The sequence below is a fragment of the Helobdella robusta genome (assembly GCF_000326865.2).
Source record: "Helobdella robusta unplaced genomic scaffold HELROscaffold_42, whole genome shotgun sequence".
Classification (NCBI taxonomy): domain Eukaryota; kingdom Metazoa; phylum Annelida; class Clitellata; order Rhynchobdellida; family Glossiphoniidae; genus Helobdella; species Helobdella robusta.
Window position 1 is genome coordinate 35397 of NW_008704981.1, and position 18218 is coordinate 53614.

At 34.7% G+C, this 18218-nt stretch overlaps 3 protein-coding genes across 3 annotated transcripts; 1 reads left to right on the forward strand and 2 right to left on the reverse strand.

Annotated features, from left to right (window-relative positions):
• Positions 1 to 670: 670 nt before the first annotated feature.
• On the forward strand, positions 671 to 3302 carry HELRODRAFT_84860 (hypothetical protein; the record flags this gene model as incomplete). The annotated part of the gene is made up of 9 exons (XM_009025466.1): positions 671 to 775; positions 836 to 943; positions 1165 to 1274; positions 1567 to 1681; positions 1959 to 2013; positions 2295 to 2389; positions 2583 to 2648; positions 2899 to 2998; positions 3121 to 3302. Coding segments are annotated over 9 exons (936 nt in total), but the record flags the coding sequence as incomplete, so codon positions are not given.
• A 4574-nt stretch (positions 3303 to 7876) lies between these two features.
• HELRODRAFT_113964 (hypothetical protein) lies at positions 7877 to 12694 on the reverse strand (the record flags this gene model as incomplete). The annotated part of the gene is made up of 11 exons (XM_009025481.1): positions 12608 to 12694; positions 12414 to 12505; positions 12046 to 12163; positions 11535 to 11666; positions 11243 to 11369; positions 10796 to 10926; positions 10312 to 10455; positions 9934 to 10054; positions 9355 to 9473; positions 8886 to 8989; positions 7877 to 8144 (listed from the first exon to the last, which is right to left on the reverse strand). Exons 1-11 carry the CDS (start codon positions 12668 to 12670, stop codon positions 7877 to 7879), a joined length of 1419 nt encoding a protein of 472 aa, XP_009023729.1. The 5' UTR covers positions 12671 to 12694.
• Positions 12695 to 15540: 2846 nt separating this feature from the next.
• HELRODRAFT_177257 (hypothetical protein) lies at positions 15541 to 17201 on the reverse strand (the record flags this gene model as incomplete). Its single annotated transcript, XM_009025482.1, has 5 exons — positions 15541 to 15785; positions 16093 to 16131; positions 16443 to 16691; positions 16881 to 16919; positions 17045 to 17201. The coding sequence occupies 5 exons, from the start codon at positions 17199 to 17201 to the stop codon at positions 15541 to 15543; spliced, it is 729 nt and encodes a 242-aa protein (XP_009023730.1).
• Between the last annotated feature and the right edge of the window lie 1017 nt (positions 17202 to 18218).

Consider the following 18218-nt stretch of genomic DNA (forward strand, 5'->3'; position numbering starts at 1 on the left):
TATTCTGCTACTACTACTGCTGCTGTTGTGGCTGCTTCTGTTACTACTGCTACTCTTATTACTATTATTACTACTACTGCCACTACTGCTGCTACTACTGCTGCTACTAATTAATTTAAATGTTGATGTTAGAGTATGTTGATGATAATTTCGTCATTTCTTGACTGAATGATTTAATGGAAGAATGAACGAATGAGTGAGTGAGTGAGTGAGTGAGTGAGTGAGTGAATGTATGTATGAATGAATGAATGAATGAATGATTGAATGAATGTATGTATGAATGAATTAACTAATGAGTGAACGAATGAATGATTAGATGAATGAGTAGATAGGAAACGAATGAAGAAATAGATAAATTTGATCAGATATATGCCTGCATGAAATGACTGAATGAAAGAATGTGTAAATTAATATGAATGGATGAATGAATGAGTGAATGAATGAATGAAATAATACACGCATAAATAAGTTTATGAATGAAGGAATGAGTAAATGAATGAATGAATAGGTGAATGGATGAGAGAACATTTGCGAAGTCTAGTATAATTTTTATTCCCTGTATGTGTACTGCATAACATAAACCTAAATGTGTGTGTGCGCGCGTGTGTGGGTGTGTGTGTGTGTGTATTTTATTTGCCTGTCATCTTCTCTGTCTGATTACTAAAGCCATCATCATCGTCATCATCATCATCAGTCTAAATTAGCCATGTTGGGCAGAACTAAGAAATGGCTGAAAATGTGCGAAAACTGGTCCGTGTATTATCCAAGCGAGAAGGTTATTATTATTATTGTTATTTATTATTATTATTATTATCATCATCATCATCATCATCAGCTATACAGGCGGGTTTACAAAGGTCTGCCACTACCTGTTCGCGGGATCGTGTGGTCGAAAATTTTGGGGACCCAAAAATTGGTGACGGATAATCCCGGCGTGTATGAGGTTTGTGTGCGTGCTTGTGTGTGTGTGTGTTTGTGTGTGTGTGTTTGTGTGTTGTAATCATTGTTATTATGATTATTATTACCAGTATAGAAGCTAGGATGCAACACAAAAGTTATCATTTTCATAACATGATCGTGACCAACCACATCATCGTCATCATCATCGCCAGCATCATCATCGTTTATTGTCATCATCGTTGTCGTCGTCATCGTCATCATCAGAAAATGAAGATGGCGGGCAGACAGTGGTGTCTAGACGTGCGACAGATTGATCTAGACGTCAACAGGACATTCCGCAACCACATCATGTTCCGTAGGAGATACGACGTCAAGTTAGTGGATGGAGTGAAGGAATGAATGGATGAATCAGTCCGTCAGTCAATCAATCAACGAATGAATAAAGGATGGATTGAAAGAATGAATGAAGGAGTGAATGGAAGAGTAAAACAACGAAAAAGTAAAAGAGTGATAAATAAATTAATGATTGACAAAAGGAAACAGTGTAGAAAAGATGTATACAAGACACACACGCATCCCGACACACACACATACACACACACACACATACACACACACACACATACATACATACAAACATACATACACACACACACACACACACAGACAACAAGCACTATTCAACATACTTGTGGCGTATGCCATGTACAATTCGGACGTTGGTTATTGTCAGGGCATGAGCCAGATTGCTGCTCTGGTGCTTATGTTTCTCAATGAGGAAGTTTGTTCATTCATTCATTCGTTCGTTCGTTTATTCTTTCATTCAGTCGTTTATTTGTTTATTTTTTCATTCATTCGTTCGTTCGTTCATTCATGCATTCATTCATTCAGTCAGTCACCTATTTTTTCATTCATTTTGTTTATTTATCAATCCATTATTCATTTGTTTTTATTTATTTGTTTGTTCTTTTTTCGCTTTTTGTTCATTTTTTTAGTCATTTATTCGTCTATTTATTTATTCATTCGTTCATTCATCCATTCATTCGTCCATTCATCAGGATGCATTTTGGGCATTAGCATCCCTTATAAATGGTTCACGCTATAAAATGCATGGTTCGTATGCATGTGTTCTTCTTTATAATTCATTTCTTATTTAACACATGCATGAATTAATTCACATTTTAGTTTATTCATTTATCAATTTATTCTTTCATCAATCAATCAATCAATCAATCAATCAATCAATCAATCAATCAATCAACCATTCAATTAATCAATTATTAAAACAACCAATCAATCAGCCAATCATTCAGTCAATCAATCATTTAGTCAATCATTCATTCAATCAATCATTCATTCATTCAATCAATCATTCAATCAATTAATCATTCAAGGTTTTTTCATTCCGGGCTTTCCGAAATTGTTACGATACCAAGACCATTACAATCTCGTGTTAAAAAAACTTATGCCAAAAGTCAAGAAGCATTTGGTTGGTCTGCTGCTCTGTGCCATTGTTGTTACCTACGCGTAGCTTCTGTTACAATTTTCGTAACGCTAAGTTTACATTCATCATCATCATCACAATCACTATCATCACAACGCAATCATAATCATCATTACCGCAATCATCATCATCATCATCATTACCATCATCATCACAATGATCGTCACCATCATCATAGGATAAACATGAGATGTTCCCTTCTCTTTATACATTGAAGTGGCTGATGCAGTGCTTTCTGGACAGGGTGACTGAATGATGATGACGACGAGGATGATACGATGATGATGATGATGGCAAATAATTATCGTATCGTAATATTCATCATCTGATCATCATCATCATCATCATCATCTGATCATCATCATCATCATCATCTGATCATCATCATCATCATCATCATCTGATCATCATCATCATCATCATCATCTGATCATCATCATCATCATCATCATCTGATCATCATCATCATCGTCGTCGACATCATCATCATCTAGATACCGTTCTCACTTACCTTGAGATTCTGGGATATTTTTGTGCTAGAAGGCGAATCCGTTCTTATCGCCATGTGTATCGTCGTTATCAAATTACATAGAAGTTTGTCGTTGTTGTCGTTGTTGTTGATGTTGTTGTTGTTGTTGCTGCTGCTGTTGTTGTTGTTGTTGTTTTAGTTGGTGCCGTTGTTTATTTTACGTCATTTTTACTTTCCGATGTCAAAGGTCAGATCGTGAAGATGAACATGGACGAGTTGATGCAGTTCTTCAACGACGACCTCTGCAGGTCGTTCGCCGCCGACGATGACGTAGCCGTGGCCTCCCTCAAGAACACCATTGACGACTTGCGGCGATTGAAGCTCCACCTACCGCCCACCACCCCCGAGAGTGAACTTCTTGAAAGACCGACAAAAGAGCCGGGAAGTTTCGAGCCACCCACCGTCCAACAAATTATTTTCGATTTCGAAAATGAAACGAAATTCTCCGAAAGCGGTAACAACACTATTCAAAACGATCCAAATGATGGCGGCGAGAACAAAGAACATCTGGTAAAATTTCGCGACAAAATTCGACTCCCGGCTGACGGAGGCCCAGAAGTTGTCCCTCAAGCAATGATCAATCGGTTTTCCCGCATGGTAGACCTGGAGAGCGAAAGCGAAACTGGCGATGGAACGATTAGGGATGGCACGAGCGAAAGCGGAAATACTGTGAGCGATAACAGAAGTTCTAGAACGTCTTTCACCAACTCGGAAACTTTATCTCCTGGGAGTTCTATGGTTTCCTCGAAAGTTTGGAAGATTCCAGAACGATCGAAAATCGCGTCGACTGAAGAAAATGGAGATAAAGTTGCAGACAAGTCGTCACCTGGCTTGGGTGTTCTTAAGAAAGATGATTTATCGGCATCGTCTTCGTCCTCCTCTTCTTCAACTTCTGCCATTTCACAGCCTCATCTATCCGATCAACTTTTACTAAATGAATCGCAGCTGCAGCAGCAACTACACCGACAGCAACCGAAACAAAATCTGCAAGCCATTTTAGATGATTTAAATGATATATTAGTTTCACTGGGGCCTCAAAGTTCGAACGAATTGAATTCAACGTCATTGTCAGCAACCAACACTACAACAACTACTTTCACGACCGCGGTACAAACTCCTGTTCAATTAACGACAGTAGCATCAACAATCTCAACAACAAAGTCGCCAGTAGCTGCAGCAGCAACCACAACATCTGCAACAGCGCCAAAGACGACGACGATTACGAAGGCAACTTACTTTCCGACAACATTCTCCACCGATCGTGGCTACTCTGTTAAATACTTCATGTCCATTTCGCCGACAACATCAACGAGGCCGTCTTCATCATCTTTAGCGTCGTCAGTAACATCGTCCACTAACTGCCCACTATCATTAGCAAACCACAACAACAACATCAGCCACAACATCAGCCACAGCATCAGCAACAACCATCAAGCAGATCGAAACAAACGCCGTGCAACGACAGTGTGTGTATTCAATGAACACTCCACACACGAACAACATCCTCAACAACATTCAACGTCGTCGTCACCTCAAGCTCTAACTTCAATGTCGTCACCAAACACGTATGAAGTTTTCCACGACCCGGTCTTTAGGCTGACGTCACCGCGATCTTTGTTCTCATTGGACGATGGCCAGTCCCAGAAAAGACGAACGACCAATCAGAATCAGGCTAAAGTAATTCCAATTCAGCACATTTCAAGCTCTGCCAATGGTTCTCAAACCAGTACTACCCAGTCAGCTCGGCCAATCAGAAATCAATATAGACTACCCGAATGGCCAATCAGTGCCGGCATCACTTCTAATTGGCTAAAATTTGAAAGTAACAACATCTCAACGACCAGTAGCAGCAGCAGCAGCGTCATGACGCCGATACCAGTTCTACATTTAAAGACACTACCAACTGTAAATTTCAAAGTTGCTAGTATAGAAGCGCTAAACAGATGCACCATTATTGAAAAAATTTCTTCTACAAAAGATTTGAGAAGAACCACAACGAGCAAACCCAACCGGCCCGCAAATGATGCGAACAACTGTCTGGACAGCATAGTTGCTGAATGTAAGGTGCCCGATGCGGTAGACATTAAACTGAAACATTTCTCCATGATTGAAAATGGTTCTTGCACTGGTCTAAGCAGCCAAAACAACAACAGCAGCAGCAGCAACAACAACAACATGAACCATTTAGCAAATTCTGACGATCGTAAAAATATCACGACCTCCAGATTAAAATTAGCGAATTTATTTGCGACATCTTTGACCACACCTACCACTACTACTACTACAACAACAACTACTACAACTACATGAACAACAAAATTATGTTATTAAGTAATCATTTAGTCAATTTGTATGCCACACCAACTTCAAAAGCGCCGACGCAACTTCTATTACTACTGCTGCTACCAGCACCAGTTTTACTAGTACTACAACTGCTGGCGTTGCAACTACTCTTACTGCTGTGCTGTTGTTAGTAATACTATTGCTACTACTTTTGTTGCTACTACTGCTTCTACCATACAACAACTGTTTACTTCACTACTACTGCCAACACTAATAATACTACTAAAACTTCTCCATCAAGAGCCTCATTAGCAATGACTTGTGTGAACATTAATGAGTTTGGCCAAGAAAGAACAACATAGAGCTGTGCTAATGTTTTAACGAAGAAAAATTTATTTATCAATAATAATAGTATTACAGAATGAAAAATTATGATATTAGCTTTTGTATTATTCATCGTTACTTCCAACGCCAGCCATTGCTATACAATATTATTCTATATATATATGTATGTGTGTGTGTCTGTGTGTGAGTGTGTATGTGTGTTTGTGTGTGTGTGTGTAACTGCTTTCTGCTATTAGTTTTTTGTTTTCGTTGTGTTGAGAAAATTCTCGTTAAACTTTCTTTTTATCACTCTGCTTAAAATATTTCTCCAATTAATGTAGCTATATATATATACATATATGTATGTATATATATGTATGTGTATGTGTGTATATATATATATATCTGTTTGTGTGCGTGTGTACGTGTGTGTTATCAGTTTGTTATGGTTTGTGTTTTATTGATTGCGCTAGATTAACTAAATAAGTCGGTATTCAATCATGAAAATTTGTTTTTATATAATTAAATTTGTACATTTAATTGTAATAAACATGATTAATAATAATAATAATTATTATTATTATTATTAATTAAATATAAGAATAGAATAATTTTTTCATTAAATGTGATGTGATTATTTGTTTTAATTGGATTTTACGCTGCTAAAAAACATTAAAATCCTTACTTAATTAATTTGTTGACTCGTTTAAGCGTCTTTTTTTTATCTCAATCAGCCATTTGAATGATTGCAAACATGCCTACTAGCACACATGCTTTCTATTTTATTACGTACCTATAAAATACCGCATTACCTACAAACACACACACACATGTACACACACACACACATTAGTCATCGCAAAATGATTTTTATTAATTTCGTTGATTACGTCATTTGAATCCCACCTTCTGATTGGATGATACGAATTTAAGTCTGTAATTGGTGCTGTCTACACACACAAACACACACACACACATATACACATATACATACATTTTTGTCTTTATTATAATGTGAAAAAATATTTCTCTCCAATGGTAGCTATTTGTTTTCGTTTCTTTATTACATTACACACATGCGTTAATTTTTCTGTGATAAATAAATTTGTGTGTCTGTCTGTTTGTTTGTTTACATGTATTAAACGTTTTTAGTATTATTGTGCTTTTTATGATATATATGAGCAATTATTACTATACAATATATATATATATACAAAATCATTTATATATATATGTATGTATGTGTGTGTATGTGTGTATGTTAGTCTGTTGGCTGACCTAGGTGATGTTACACGATTCACTGTGTTCCTTGTCGCCAGTTTTTTCATTTCAATTTTTCAACATAATTCAAATTTTAAAATTACCAATTGTTATTACGATTAATTAAATTCGATTTAGTATGTTATCTATTATTCACTTATAATAATTTCATTTATTTATTGTTAAATAAATAACTTTAAAATTAATAATTTGATCTTCCCTTCGTTTTGCAGTTTGAAACTATAAGGGGTCATTCATTGACTCCACTCATCCAATCAATCTATCAAACATTCAATTAATTTATGTGGCGCATTTCTTCCCTTTTCTCTCTTTATCTCATTTTTACTGTTTATTAAAAACCACAACACCATCAAAAACACGTTAATATTTTATTTTTGCACAATAAAAATCCATCGAACAGTCGATGGAATAACATTTCTTTTATAAATAATTAACTGGTGCGTTTATTTGCGAATTTATCTATTAATGTTAAGAAGCTGTCCAACTATTATTATAAACATAATTTTAAATTAGTACAATGTTACATTCTAATTAATTAATTAATTAGTTAATCACAGCCTGAACTATCAATAGCACTATCATCATAATCTTCATCATCTTCTTCACAATTGTTCCTCTTTAATTTCTTGTTTTATCTTCTTCTTCTTCTTCTTCTTAACTTTCATACTATCATCATCAGCGATAGCGCTGGCCTCCTAAAAAAAAATTTTTAAACATTTAATTGTGGAAAAAACCTAGTAATTCATCAATTATCAATAATATTGGGCCATAAGGTAGTGTAATGGTTAGGGTTCATGTCACTGCTGTCGCATTAACCGGATACGATCTCAAGGAGAGTCACACCAGTGTGAGACGCGCGAAAACAGACACGTAAGACGTGCGTTCGTACGTGTCGTTGGTGCCCTTGAGGACTAACTTAGACGAAATAATAAGACAAATAATAGCAAAACAACGTATGCGTACAACAAAAATATAGAATAGTATCAATCAATCGATCGATCAATCAATCGATTAATCAATCAATCGATCAAGAATAATAAACCGAGATGAAACAATTAAAAAACCTGCAATTCTTGATTCGAATTTTTTCCAACACCACCCTCTCCCGCTGCTAACTCGCCATCTTTTGACGATTTCTCTTTTTTCTTCTTCTTCTTTTCCTTCTTTTCTTCGACATCAGCTGTTGTAGCCGGAGATGCTTTGGGATCAGTAGCAGCCGATGGTTTTACTTCTTTTGCTGTTGCAGCTGCTGCTTCAGCTGATTTCTGCTGCTGTTTTTGTTCTTTTAATTTTTTCTTTTTTTCTTTCTTCTTCTCCTCATCACTGCTACTCGACGACGAGGATGACGATGCAACACGCTTCCTCTGCAGAAGTAAAATGACGTCATGATAATAAAGGTGATGACAAATTGCTATAGTAGATGATGACGAAACGATAATAGAAGATGATTGGATGATAATAATTGTACATGGAAATGATTGGCTGGTAGTAAAAGCATCTGGCAATGATTGGATGATAAAAAATGACAATAGCCAGTAGTGGAGATGATGAAGAGGATGGTGAAATGATAAATAACCATCAGAGAAATTGTATCGACTTGATCAAATGATAACAGAAAATTATGATAATAACAAAAAATGTTAAGCTACAGACTGGTGGTACAAGTGATGATGACGTGATGGTGATGATAAGATGAAGCTCTACAGCAATGGTTAAGTTGAAATTGATAATGAATATTTGAAAATAAGTCTCAAACAACTAAACAATTTAATCTAATGATGAAGACAATGATGGCAGTAATGCCAATTACGACAACAATGATAATGACAGCTGTTTCATACCTTATGTGTAGTAACAGTAGTAGCAGCAGTAGTAGTGGCAGCTGTGGTAGCAGCTGCATCTACCGAGCCTCCAGCACTAGTTTAAAAAATAACTTTTTAAAATTTATGAAATCTTATAAAATTACCCAAATAAAACAATTTAAAATGATAAATTTTCAACCATAAATGATGAAGAAATTAGAATAAATGGATAAGAATTGACAAGGATGGTAAAATTGTTGACCTAAAATCAGTGTACGCCTGTATCCAGTTCTTTGGAGTTGCAGCCGTCGGCTTGCCGTGCTTGTCCAAAAGTCCAGATTTGATCATGTCTTTCTTCTTGGCAGCCTGGACAATTTTAAAAGGAATATTTATAATAATATTGATGGTAGTAAAAATAAAATACAAAAATATAAGAGAGAGAAAGACAGAGAGAGAGAGAGAGACAAAGAGAGAGAGAAAGAAACGAGAAAGAGAGAGAACTACACTGTTAGCAATACATAATGGAAACCAAGAATTACTATTATTACAGAAGATAATTAATCTATCACTAATCAATTATCCAGCCAGCCAAAAATTTATCACTAAAATATCTCGAATAACTCACAAACAATGAATAATTAACCAACATAATGAATAATTAACCAACGTAATGAATAATTAACCAACGTAATGAATAATTAATCAACATAATGAATAATTAATGAACTAACAACGGGTCCGAGCCCCCACTTCCGAGGGTAGACGTCTCGGGCCATGACAACCCTTTTTATTTTTGCCACAAAACCATGATCACAAGATGCTATGACAGCTGTTGTCATCAGGGCGATGGCTGTTATGCATTTAAATAAGTATTAGTATGGGTATTTGTCTGGGTATTTGTCTGGGTATTTGTGAGTATGTTTAGGTATTTGTTGTGAGTATTTGAAGGTATCTGTGTAAGTATTTGTGAGTATTAGAGATATATTTGTTAAGTATGTATTTATGTATGTATTTGTATATGCATGAATTTGTATATATACCATGTATGTATTATACAATTGTATGTTTGGCTCATGCCTATAAAGTATCAATACATTGAAAGGTATATACAACACAAATACAACAAACTTAAAAGCCGCAGTGCAGCAAAATGGAAAAAATTTAAAAGGCATACAATACAATACAAAACAATACAACAACAACATTGTAATGTTGTTCTATAGTTGCTGATGCCATATTGTATTGTAAATCGTGTATTGAAGTGTATTGGTGTACAAACAAGATGTATTTCTGTGGTCTAGTGAGCTGACCTATGGCAACTGCTTCACCCTTAGTGGTGATGACGACGATCTCCTCGTTAAGTTCAATACCGTCGTCGAATCTCAGCACTCCTGGCATGAGGATTTTGGCCCCGTAGCAGACTGCATTCACCTGGATGCACGGGATTGATTGGGATGGATGGATGGATTGGTTGAAATGAGTGATTGATTGAAATGGATGTATGAGTAATTTGGTAAATTATTGGGATGAATAAACAAAATTGAACATTCTCTCTCTCTATCTTTCTCTCTCTCTTTGCCATAAGAAATCTCTTTCAGCAATCTAAAATATTCCCCTCTCTCTCTTTCTCTCTCCTCTCTCTCTCTCTCTAGAAAAAAGTGAAAAAGCCAAAAAAGCAAATTCCCAACAGCAGAATCTTTCAGGATGATCCTCTTATGTGAGATGAGCAGGGACTCGAGTGGTCGGATGACACGACGGAGGTAGGACTCGTCCCTGTGATTGTCGTACACCCATTGTGCATCGAGTACGTCGTGCATCGTGACTAAGGAATCCTGTGTAGATTTGTGTGTGTGTGTGTGTGTGCGTGTCAGTTTGTGTCACTACTTTGCGTCAGCTTGTGTGTGTGTCAGCTTGTGTGTGTCAGTATGTGTGTGCGTGTCAGTATGTCCGAGATAGAATGATTAATGATGTAGTGAAGAATTAATATTCAAAGTAGTGAACCAAATAAAAAAATAGTCAATAATAGATAAAAATCTAGCAGGTCACGAAATGGAAAATTAATCGACCAACCAACCAAACCAGACCATCCAACCAACTAACCAGCCACCCAACCAACCACCCAGCCACCCAACAAACCAACCAACAAGCCAGACCACCATCCAACCAACTAACATTTTCTGACATGATTCCCGATCGAACTCTCCTCAGCTCTTGCATTTGACCTCCGGCCCCAAGAAGCAAACCAAGATGGACAAACAACGTCCTAATGTAGGTGCCTGCCTCACAGCTAACCCAAACAATGCCTGCAATAATAATTATTATGCTAATTATAGTTATAATTATTAATTTTAATAAATAATAACATTATAACAGAGATAAATAAAAAAGTTATGAATATACCAAGAGAATAAAGAACACAGCCAACTCCCTATCAATCAGCTAACAAGCAACCATCCAATCAATCAACCAATCAATCCATCAATCAACTAATCAATCAATCAACTAACCAATCAATCAATCAACTAACCAATCAATCAAAAAACTAATCAATCAATCAGTCCTCAATAACCAACCAATCAATCAATCAGTCCCAAATCAAGCAGATCAAATCATACCAACCCATATTTCTCCCTTTATCATATTCAACAAGCTTGCTGTCATAAATAGTTCTGACTCTAAGCTGCCTCTTGACGGCAGATATCAATGGTGGTCTTTGAAACAGAGCTCCAGTTAACGACTGAACAGCCTATAATTATTTTCAGTTACAATTAGAAATAATATAATTTTAACTTAATTGGTTTTACTATTTTTTAATGAAAATAAATTTAAAAAAACCAAACCATTAGAATCTGTCCCTCTGATAATAATTGGTTTTACGATTTAAAAAAAATAAATTAAAAAAAAAACAAACCATTAGAATCTGTTTCTCATTCTCGACAGCTTCGTGCAGCCTAAAGATCCCAACATACTCTTTGCCCGCCCCTTGCTGTGATTTGGCCAATCGCGTAGCTCGGTCTATGCAGACTATCAAGCAGCCTGTCACCTGATTGGTTGTTCGTTTGACTACTTAATAAATGAAATGATTTGATTGGATAAAATTTGATGTCCATGAATAAAATTAAGAATGGTTTAAATTTAACCAAACGTAAATTTAAATAAAAAACTAAATTAACCAAATATAAGACGAAAAGAATTTGAACTTTTTCAATAAAAAAAGCCAAATATTTCTACAAATCATTTTCATTTGCCTCAAGCACCAGCATAACAAAAAATAAATGAAACATGAGCTCCCACACACCTACATTAAACCATTTATTTGTTGAAAACTTAAAATCATTCTTCTATTTTTTAATGTATTTGGAAAAATTATTATAAATGTTTTAAATTATTTTAAAATTAAAATACAATACAACAGAACATACCTTAGGATCCAGAGTGCCACTGTGACCAGTTTTCTCAACTCTGAGGATTCGTTTGATCCAGGCGACGACCTCGTGGGAGGAAGGATTTGACGGTTTATCTAGGTTAATTATCCCACTCCTAAAAGTTAAAATTAACTAATTAATTAATTAACTAACTAACTAGATAATTAGCCAATCAATTAATTAGAATACTTGATTATGGAAATTAAAAAGATGTTATTATTTACTTGAATCTTGTTTAAAAAATTTAATTATAAAAACTAAACCAACAAAAAACCACAATAACCAAAGAAAATGAAACTCAAAAATTAGAAAAAAAAATCCAAAATAGTAAAAAATCCTAAATAATACAAGATAACAACACGGACTTTATGTACTCATCGATGGGTCTCAACAACGGTGAACAGCCAGCAGGAATTGGCGTGTAATGATTCGTTCTTACGTTCAGACGTTCAAAATTCTATTTTTAAAAAGATATCATAAAGATTATGATACAAAAAATTAAATTATAATGAATAAATCACAGATTATTAAATGATATACTCAGCTATAGCATTTTAACCTTCAATAGCAGAGGCCATTGGGAAGTTTCCAACTTGGAAGTTCTGCCCGATGGCTGAATCATAAAAGATTCTGTATGTTGGATGTCCTAAAGATAAAATAAAACAGTGATGTGCATGATTGATTTGGAATGCTACCCCTTAGGTTTTTAATAACTTTTACATATTAATTAATCAATTTTAAATTGTAGATGTTTAATCAAAAAGAACATAAGTTTATCAGTGGAGAATATATTATGCAATAATAAAATAATCAAAAATAAATGGCAACAATAAAAAATTTTCAATTAAATAGTTTTCTGTCATATGTCGACTGCCAATGTTATGCACATATAACACAATTCAATCAATCTATCAACCAATTAACCAATCAATCAGTCAGTCAATCCATTTCTATTAATAATAATCAACTAGATTAATCAGAAAACCCATAAAATAAACAAACCAATAAAAAAAAATCAAACAGGCAAACACTAATAACATTCTATTAGATTAGATTAGTGACATTAGAGGTTGGTCTAATCATTAGACTCTAATTATTAGTATAATCATTAGACTCAAATCTTATGCTTTACTAATCATCAATTAGATTAGATTGGTTATTAGTAGAGCATTAGGATTTTTAAAATTTTAAATTAAATTTAAAAAATCAATCAATCAATTAGCTTATAAAGCGCTATTTCCGCGATGTTCAACAGCGCTCCTCAATGAATTTTGAAAACAGATGGGTCTTGAGATCCGCTCTGAACTTCGCAAGTGATGGAGAAGTAGTCAGAGAAGTAGAGGACCAGAAAAAGCAAAAGCAAATGATAAATAAAATAAATATGCAATGAATAAAATTCCAAAATGTAACTTACGGCCAAAGACTTTTCTTTCTTCTTCTTCTTTTTATCTGTTTAATAAAATAACACCGTGCTAATTAAAAAAAAATTGATCACGAAAATAATTAATCACAGCATCACGCCAAGCAGCGCCTAACTCTAATACCGCTCACACCCTTAACTAGAACCAAAAAAAAGCAACAAAGCTTAAAAAAGGAACGATCTGATAATTATGCAACTAAACCTAGCTGAAAAATAAATTATTTAGAAATAAAATATCCAAAACTTTTACTGACCGGATTCGGCCATCTCACACGTGCTTTGAAATTTAGGACAAAAACAAATACGAATCCCTAAAAGTAAACTTAAGCAATAACAACGAAAAACAATTTTTTTTTCTTTATAGATCAAAATATCTATGGTAGGTATGTATGTCTACTATCATACTGCACCCACGACTCCGTATAGTTGTCTCAAGGAGAGGCCTATTTACCAATATACAACACTTTCTTATGGGTTTAAGCAGGGATATGCCAAGAATCTCAATTTTTTCAACTTTTAATTATTTTCGGTAATGTCGATTTTTTTTTAAATTTATTCCAAATAAAAGTAATTAATTACCACATTGAACAACAATTAAAAAATAAAATTAAAATTTTAACAATAAAGCAATATGCTTTAATTAGTAAATATTAATTTGTTTTAATAAATCTAAACACTCAATTACTATTCCTCCTATTATCTTACCTGATTCTAAAACTCTTGATGTCTCTCATAAGTTTCGTAGTCTAGGTTTTATCTTTGATTCTACTATGTCTCTCTCTTCTCAGATTAATAGTGTTGCTAGAAACTCTTACTTTCATCTACGTAGAATAAAAAAACTTTTGCCTTTTCTTGATGATCCTACTCTTCTCCTTCTTGTTACTTCGTTAGTCTTATCTAGGATTGATTATTGTAACTCGCTCTACTATGGTCTTCCTGACTCTATACTCTATCCTTTAAGTAAAGCTTTTAACTCTGCTGCTCGTCTAGTTACTCGTGCCCCTTTCTTTTCTCATATATCTCCATATCTTGTTCTCTTGCACTGGCTACCTATAAAATATAGAATAATTTTTAAAATTTGCACGTTCATGTATAAGTCTCAATCTAAATTATTTCCTAAGTACTTATCAGATATATTAATTGAACCTAAACGCCCCGGTTTACGATCGTCTTCTTCTTCTCGCTTTTTCTTAACTCGTGTTGAACACTCTTTTGCCAAATCTGCTTTTGCTTTTTCTGGTCCTTTTCTCTGGAACTCTCTACCTACTTCTCTAACTATTTCTCCATCACTTGCGAAGTTCAGAGCGGATCTCAAGACCCATCTGTTTTCAAAATTCATTGAGGAGCGCTGTTGAACATCGCGGAAATAGCGCTTTATAAGCTAATTGATTGATTGATTGATTGATTGATTGATTGATTGATTGATTGATATACAATCGTAACTTTTGACTCGAACGATAAAAAATCACCCTTCAACTCCCCTCCGAAAGAAAGTGAGCGAAGGCCGTTATATTTATTCTAGTTATAAGAGACGGTTATCCATTGAGTTATATAATTCCATGGAGTTATCTATTTTCAACATATATCTACAAATTAATTTGTTGAACAATTTTTAAAAATCGTAATTTTTTTTTATTAAACAATTTAAATTAATAACCCGTAATTTAAATAATAGAAGTGTACATAATAAGATTTTGGGATTTTAATTATCAAATTTTTTTTGAAATGGCAATGAACACTATTAGTATCTGATAGGTTTTATATTACATTAATTTGACATGTTTCTTTCTATATATAATAAGCACAACACAGCCATTTAGACGCAATTTATTCAGCAATGAGAGTATCTAAATCAATTTGAAAATATATTCTTCCACAATCGTTTGTCAATAAATCAAAATGTCATAATTGATACATTTAACACAGAATATGGAGTCTAATATAGTCCACTATGTATATTAAAAAAAATTTTTGTATCTATAATAAAAATTATCATTAAATAGCACACTCCGAGGTGTCGTTAATATCGGTATTCGCCAGTTACTTTTCTGAATAAACTATGAATATATAGACTAAACTATCTTGCTACAAGCAACCGGATCATATTCGTAACTATCGGTCGAAGTCGAGTACTTTAATAAACTACTCGAATATTTGCCGGATAGCAGGAAGCAGAGAGATTTCCCGTTATTGTAACTGAAATAGTTCAATCCGGATTCTAGAGAGGCAATTTTGCACTGGAGAAGAGATGAGCGATTCGGAAGCTTTTTGGAGGACAGGATGAATTTCTCTTTATGTATGATCCAACATCCTGCCTCTGTTTGAGAAATTGTTAATCATGATATTGCATGTGATACGTGGGGTTTTATTCGCATTCGAATCCGGTCATTGCAACAGCAATGACAGGCATCTTACCATTAACACCGTCAGTAAATACAATACTGATATAAAAAGAATAAATAATACTTACGAATTATTCTTCTAGTCACAAATAATTTTGACAGTGTATAATAATAATTATGACATATATAATACAATAAATAAAGTACAATACAAATGAAATACAAATACAATTCAATACATTACAACACAATACAATACAAATAAAATACAACATTATTAACCTTCGTCTGGCTCTAGCGTCATGACATTATCGTACATTGCTGATTAGAATTTAAAAAATGAACATCAATTTTTTTTTTATTAGTAGTAGTAGTAGAAGTAGCAGTAGCAGTAGTAGCAGCAGCAGTAATTTAAAAATTTTCAGATACTAACACCATTATATTAACTAAAGTGCCTTCAAAAAACATAACTAGCTACATAAGTTAAATAAACTTAAAAAGATGTCTCCATATATTTAACACCTGAAAGGCATTTCCAATGTTTAAACTTTACTTATTTTTATAAATTAGCAGTAGTAGTTAAAGAGTTGAAACAGCAGCAGCAGCAATAGTGGCACTAGTGAAAAACTAACATAATTGGCGGTACGGATAATAAAGAGTCGATCCTTTCGGCCCACTACCGAGATTAAAGAACCGTTTATCGCCCTCGACGATGGTGATGTAACAATTATTACCGACCGAGTCCCACGTAAATCCGCGTTGGCAGGATAATTCGATATTATCCATGCACACTGTAAGGCAGCTTTCCAGAGTTGTGGCCGTTGGGATGAGACTCGATTCCAAGGCGTTTGAAGAGGCAAATTTCACCCAGAAGTCATGCTCTGAGATGAAATTAATAAATTTAATATTTGGAAAATTCGTATTTTTGAAGCATTTACCTAAATGTTTATTTTTATCACAAATTTGAAATATATTTTACGGTGATGATTCTGTTGAAAATTTATTAATTAATGCCTGTCAAAGTATTCAAATAAAAATGTTTCAATGACGAAGAAGATGACGTAACTAACTTTCGATCTCCATTGCATCACCGAGTGTAACGCCGATAGCTGGGAAGAAAAAAACATCATCATCTTCATCATCGTTGTCGTCATTATCATCATCATCTTTAGCATCATCGCATTATCACCATCAAAGCAATCGTTACCAAGACCAACAAAAAAGCTCAACCAACCTGGATTTTCAACGCAAGTATCAACGAACAATGTGCCGACTGACTTTCGTTCGCTTATTTTAGCCAAACTTGGATCGGTACCGACATAATTATCATTTTCGGCGTCGTACGTAAACGACCCGCGACACCCTGGTTCGATATCACACTGCCCCAACATTTCATCAAAAGACGAATAAGTTTCATCATTCGTTACTGAAACTTGAGTGTACCTGAGTTCTAACCAGAGGCAAGCTAAAAAGGGATTTTTGAATTTCAAAATCTAATACATTGATGCTTAGATTGATTGATTGATTGATTGTTGATTGATTGATTGATTGATTGATTGATTGATTGATTGATTGATTGATTGATTGATTGATTGATTGATTGATTGATTGATTGATTGATTGATTGATTGATTGATTGATTGATTGATAATTTGATGATTGTTTAATCAAATTGTTAGAGGAGTTCATTGCCAATGGATGGATGAAAAGATAGATTGATTGCTGGAATGACAAATTGACAAGTTGATTAAAAGGTTTTGGTCAATAAAATTTTGATAGAATAAGAGCGCTGATATAAAATAAAACAATAGAAGTTATAAACGTTAATTGTTTGGTAAATGCAGTTGAAAATCAACAATTTTTTTTATAAAAATTATTTGAAAAACAAATTAGAAAAAAAGTGAAAACAAAATTGAAAAATAAGGCTTAAACCGTCGGGTGGTGTCGTTGTTAGTGACGTCGTTGTAGTTAATGATGCTGCTGAAGTTGCGGTTGATGTGCTAGAATTGATGCTTGCAAGTGGTGTTGGAGCTGGTGAACTGGCAGTTGGTGCCATGGAAGTGGGTGGGCTAGAAATTGGTGGGCTGGTAGTTGGTTGGCTGGCAGTTGAAAAGCTGACAATAGGTGAGCTAGCAGTTGGTAGGCTGACAGTTAGTGATGATGATGTTGAAGAAAGTGGGCCAGCAGTTGGTAGACTGGCAGTTGGTAGACTGGCGGTTGTTAGACTGGCGGTTGGAAGACTGGCAGTTGGTAGACTGGCGGTTGTTATACTGGCGGTTGTTAGACTGGCAGTTGGAAGACTGGCAGTTAGTAGACTGGCGGTTGTTAGACTGGCGGTTGGTAGACTGGCGGTTGGTAGACTGGCGGTTGTTAGACTGGCGGTTGGTAGACTGGCGGTTGGTAGACTG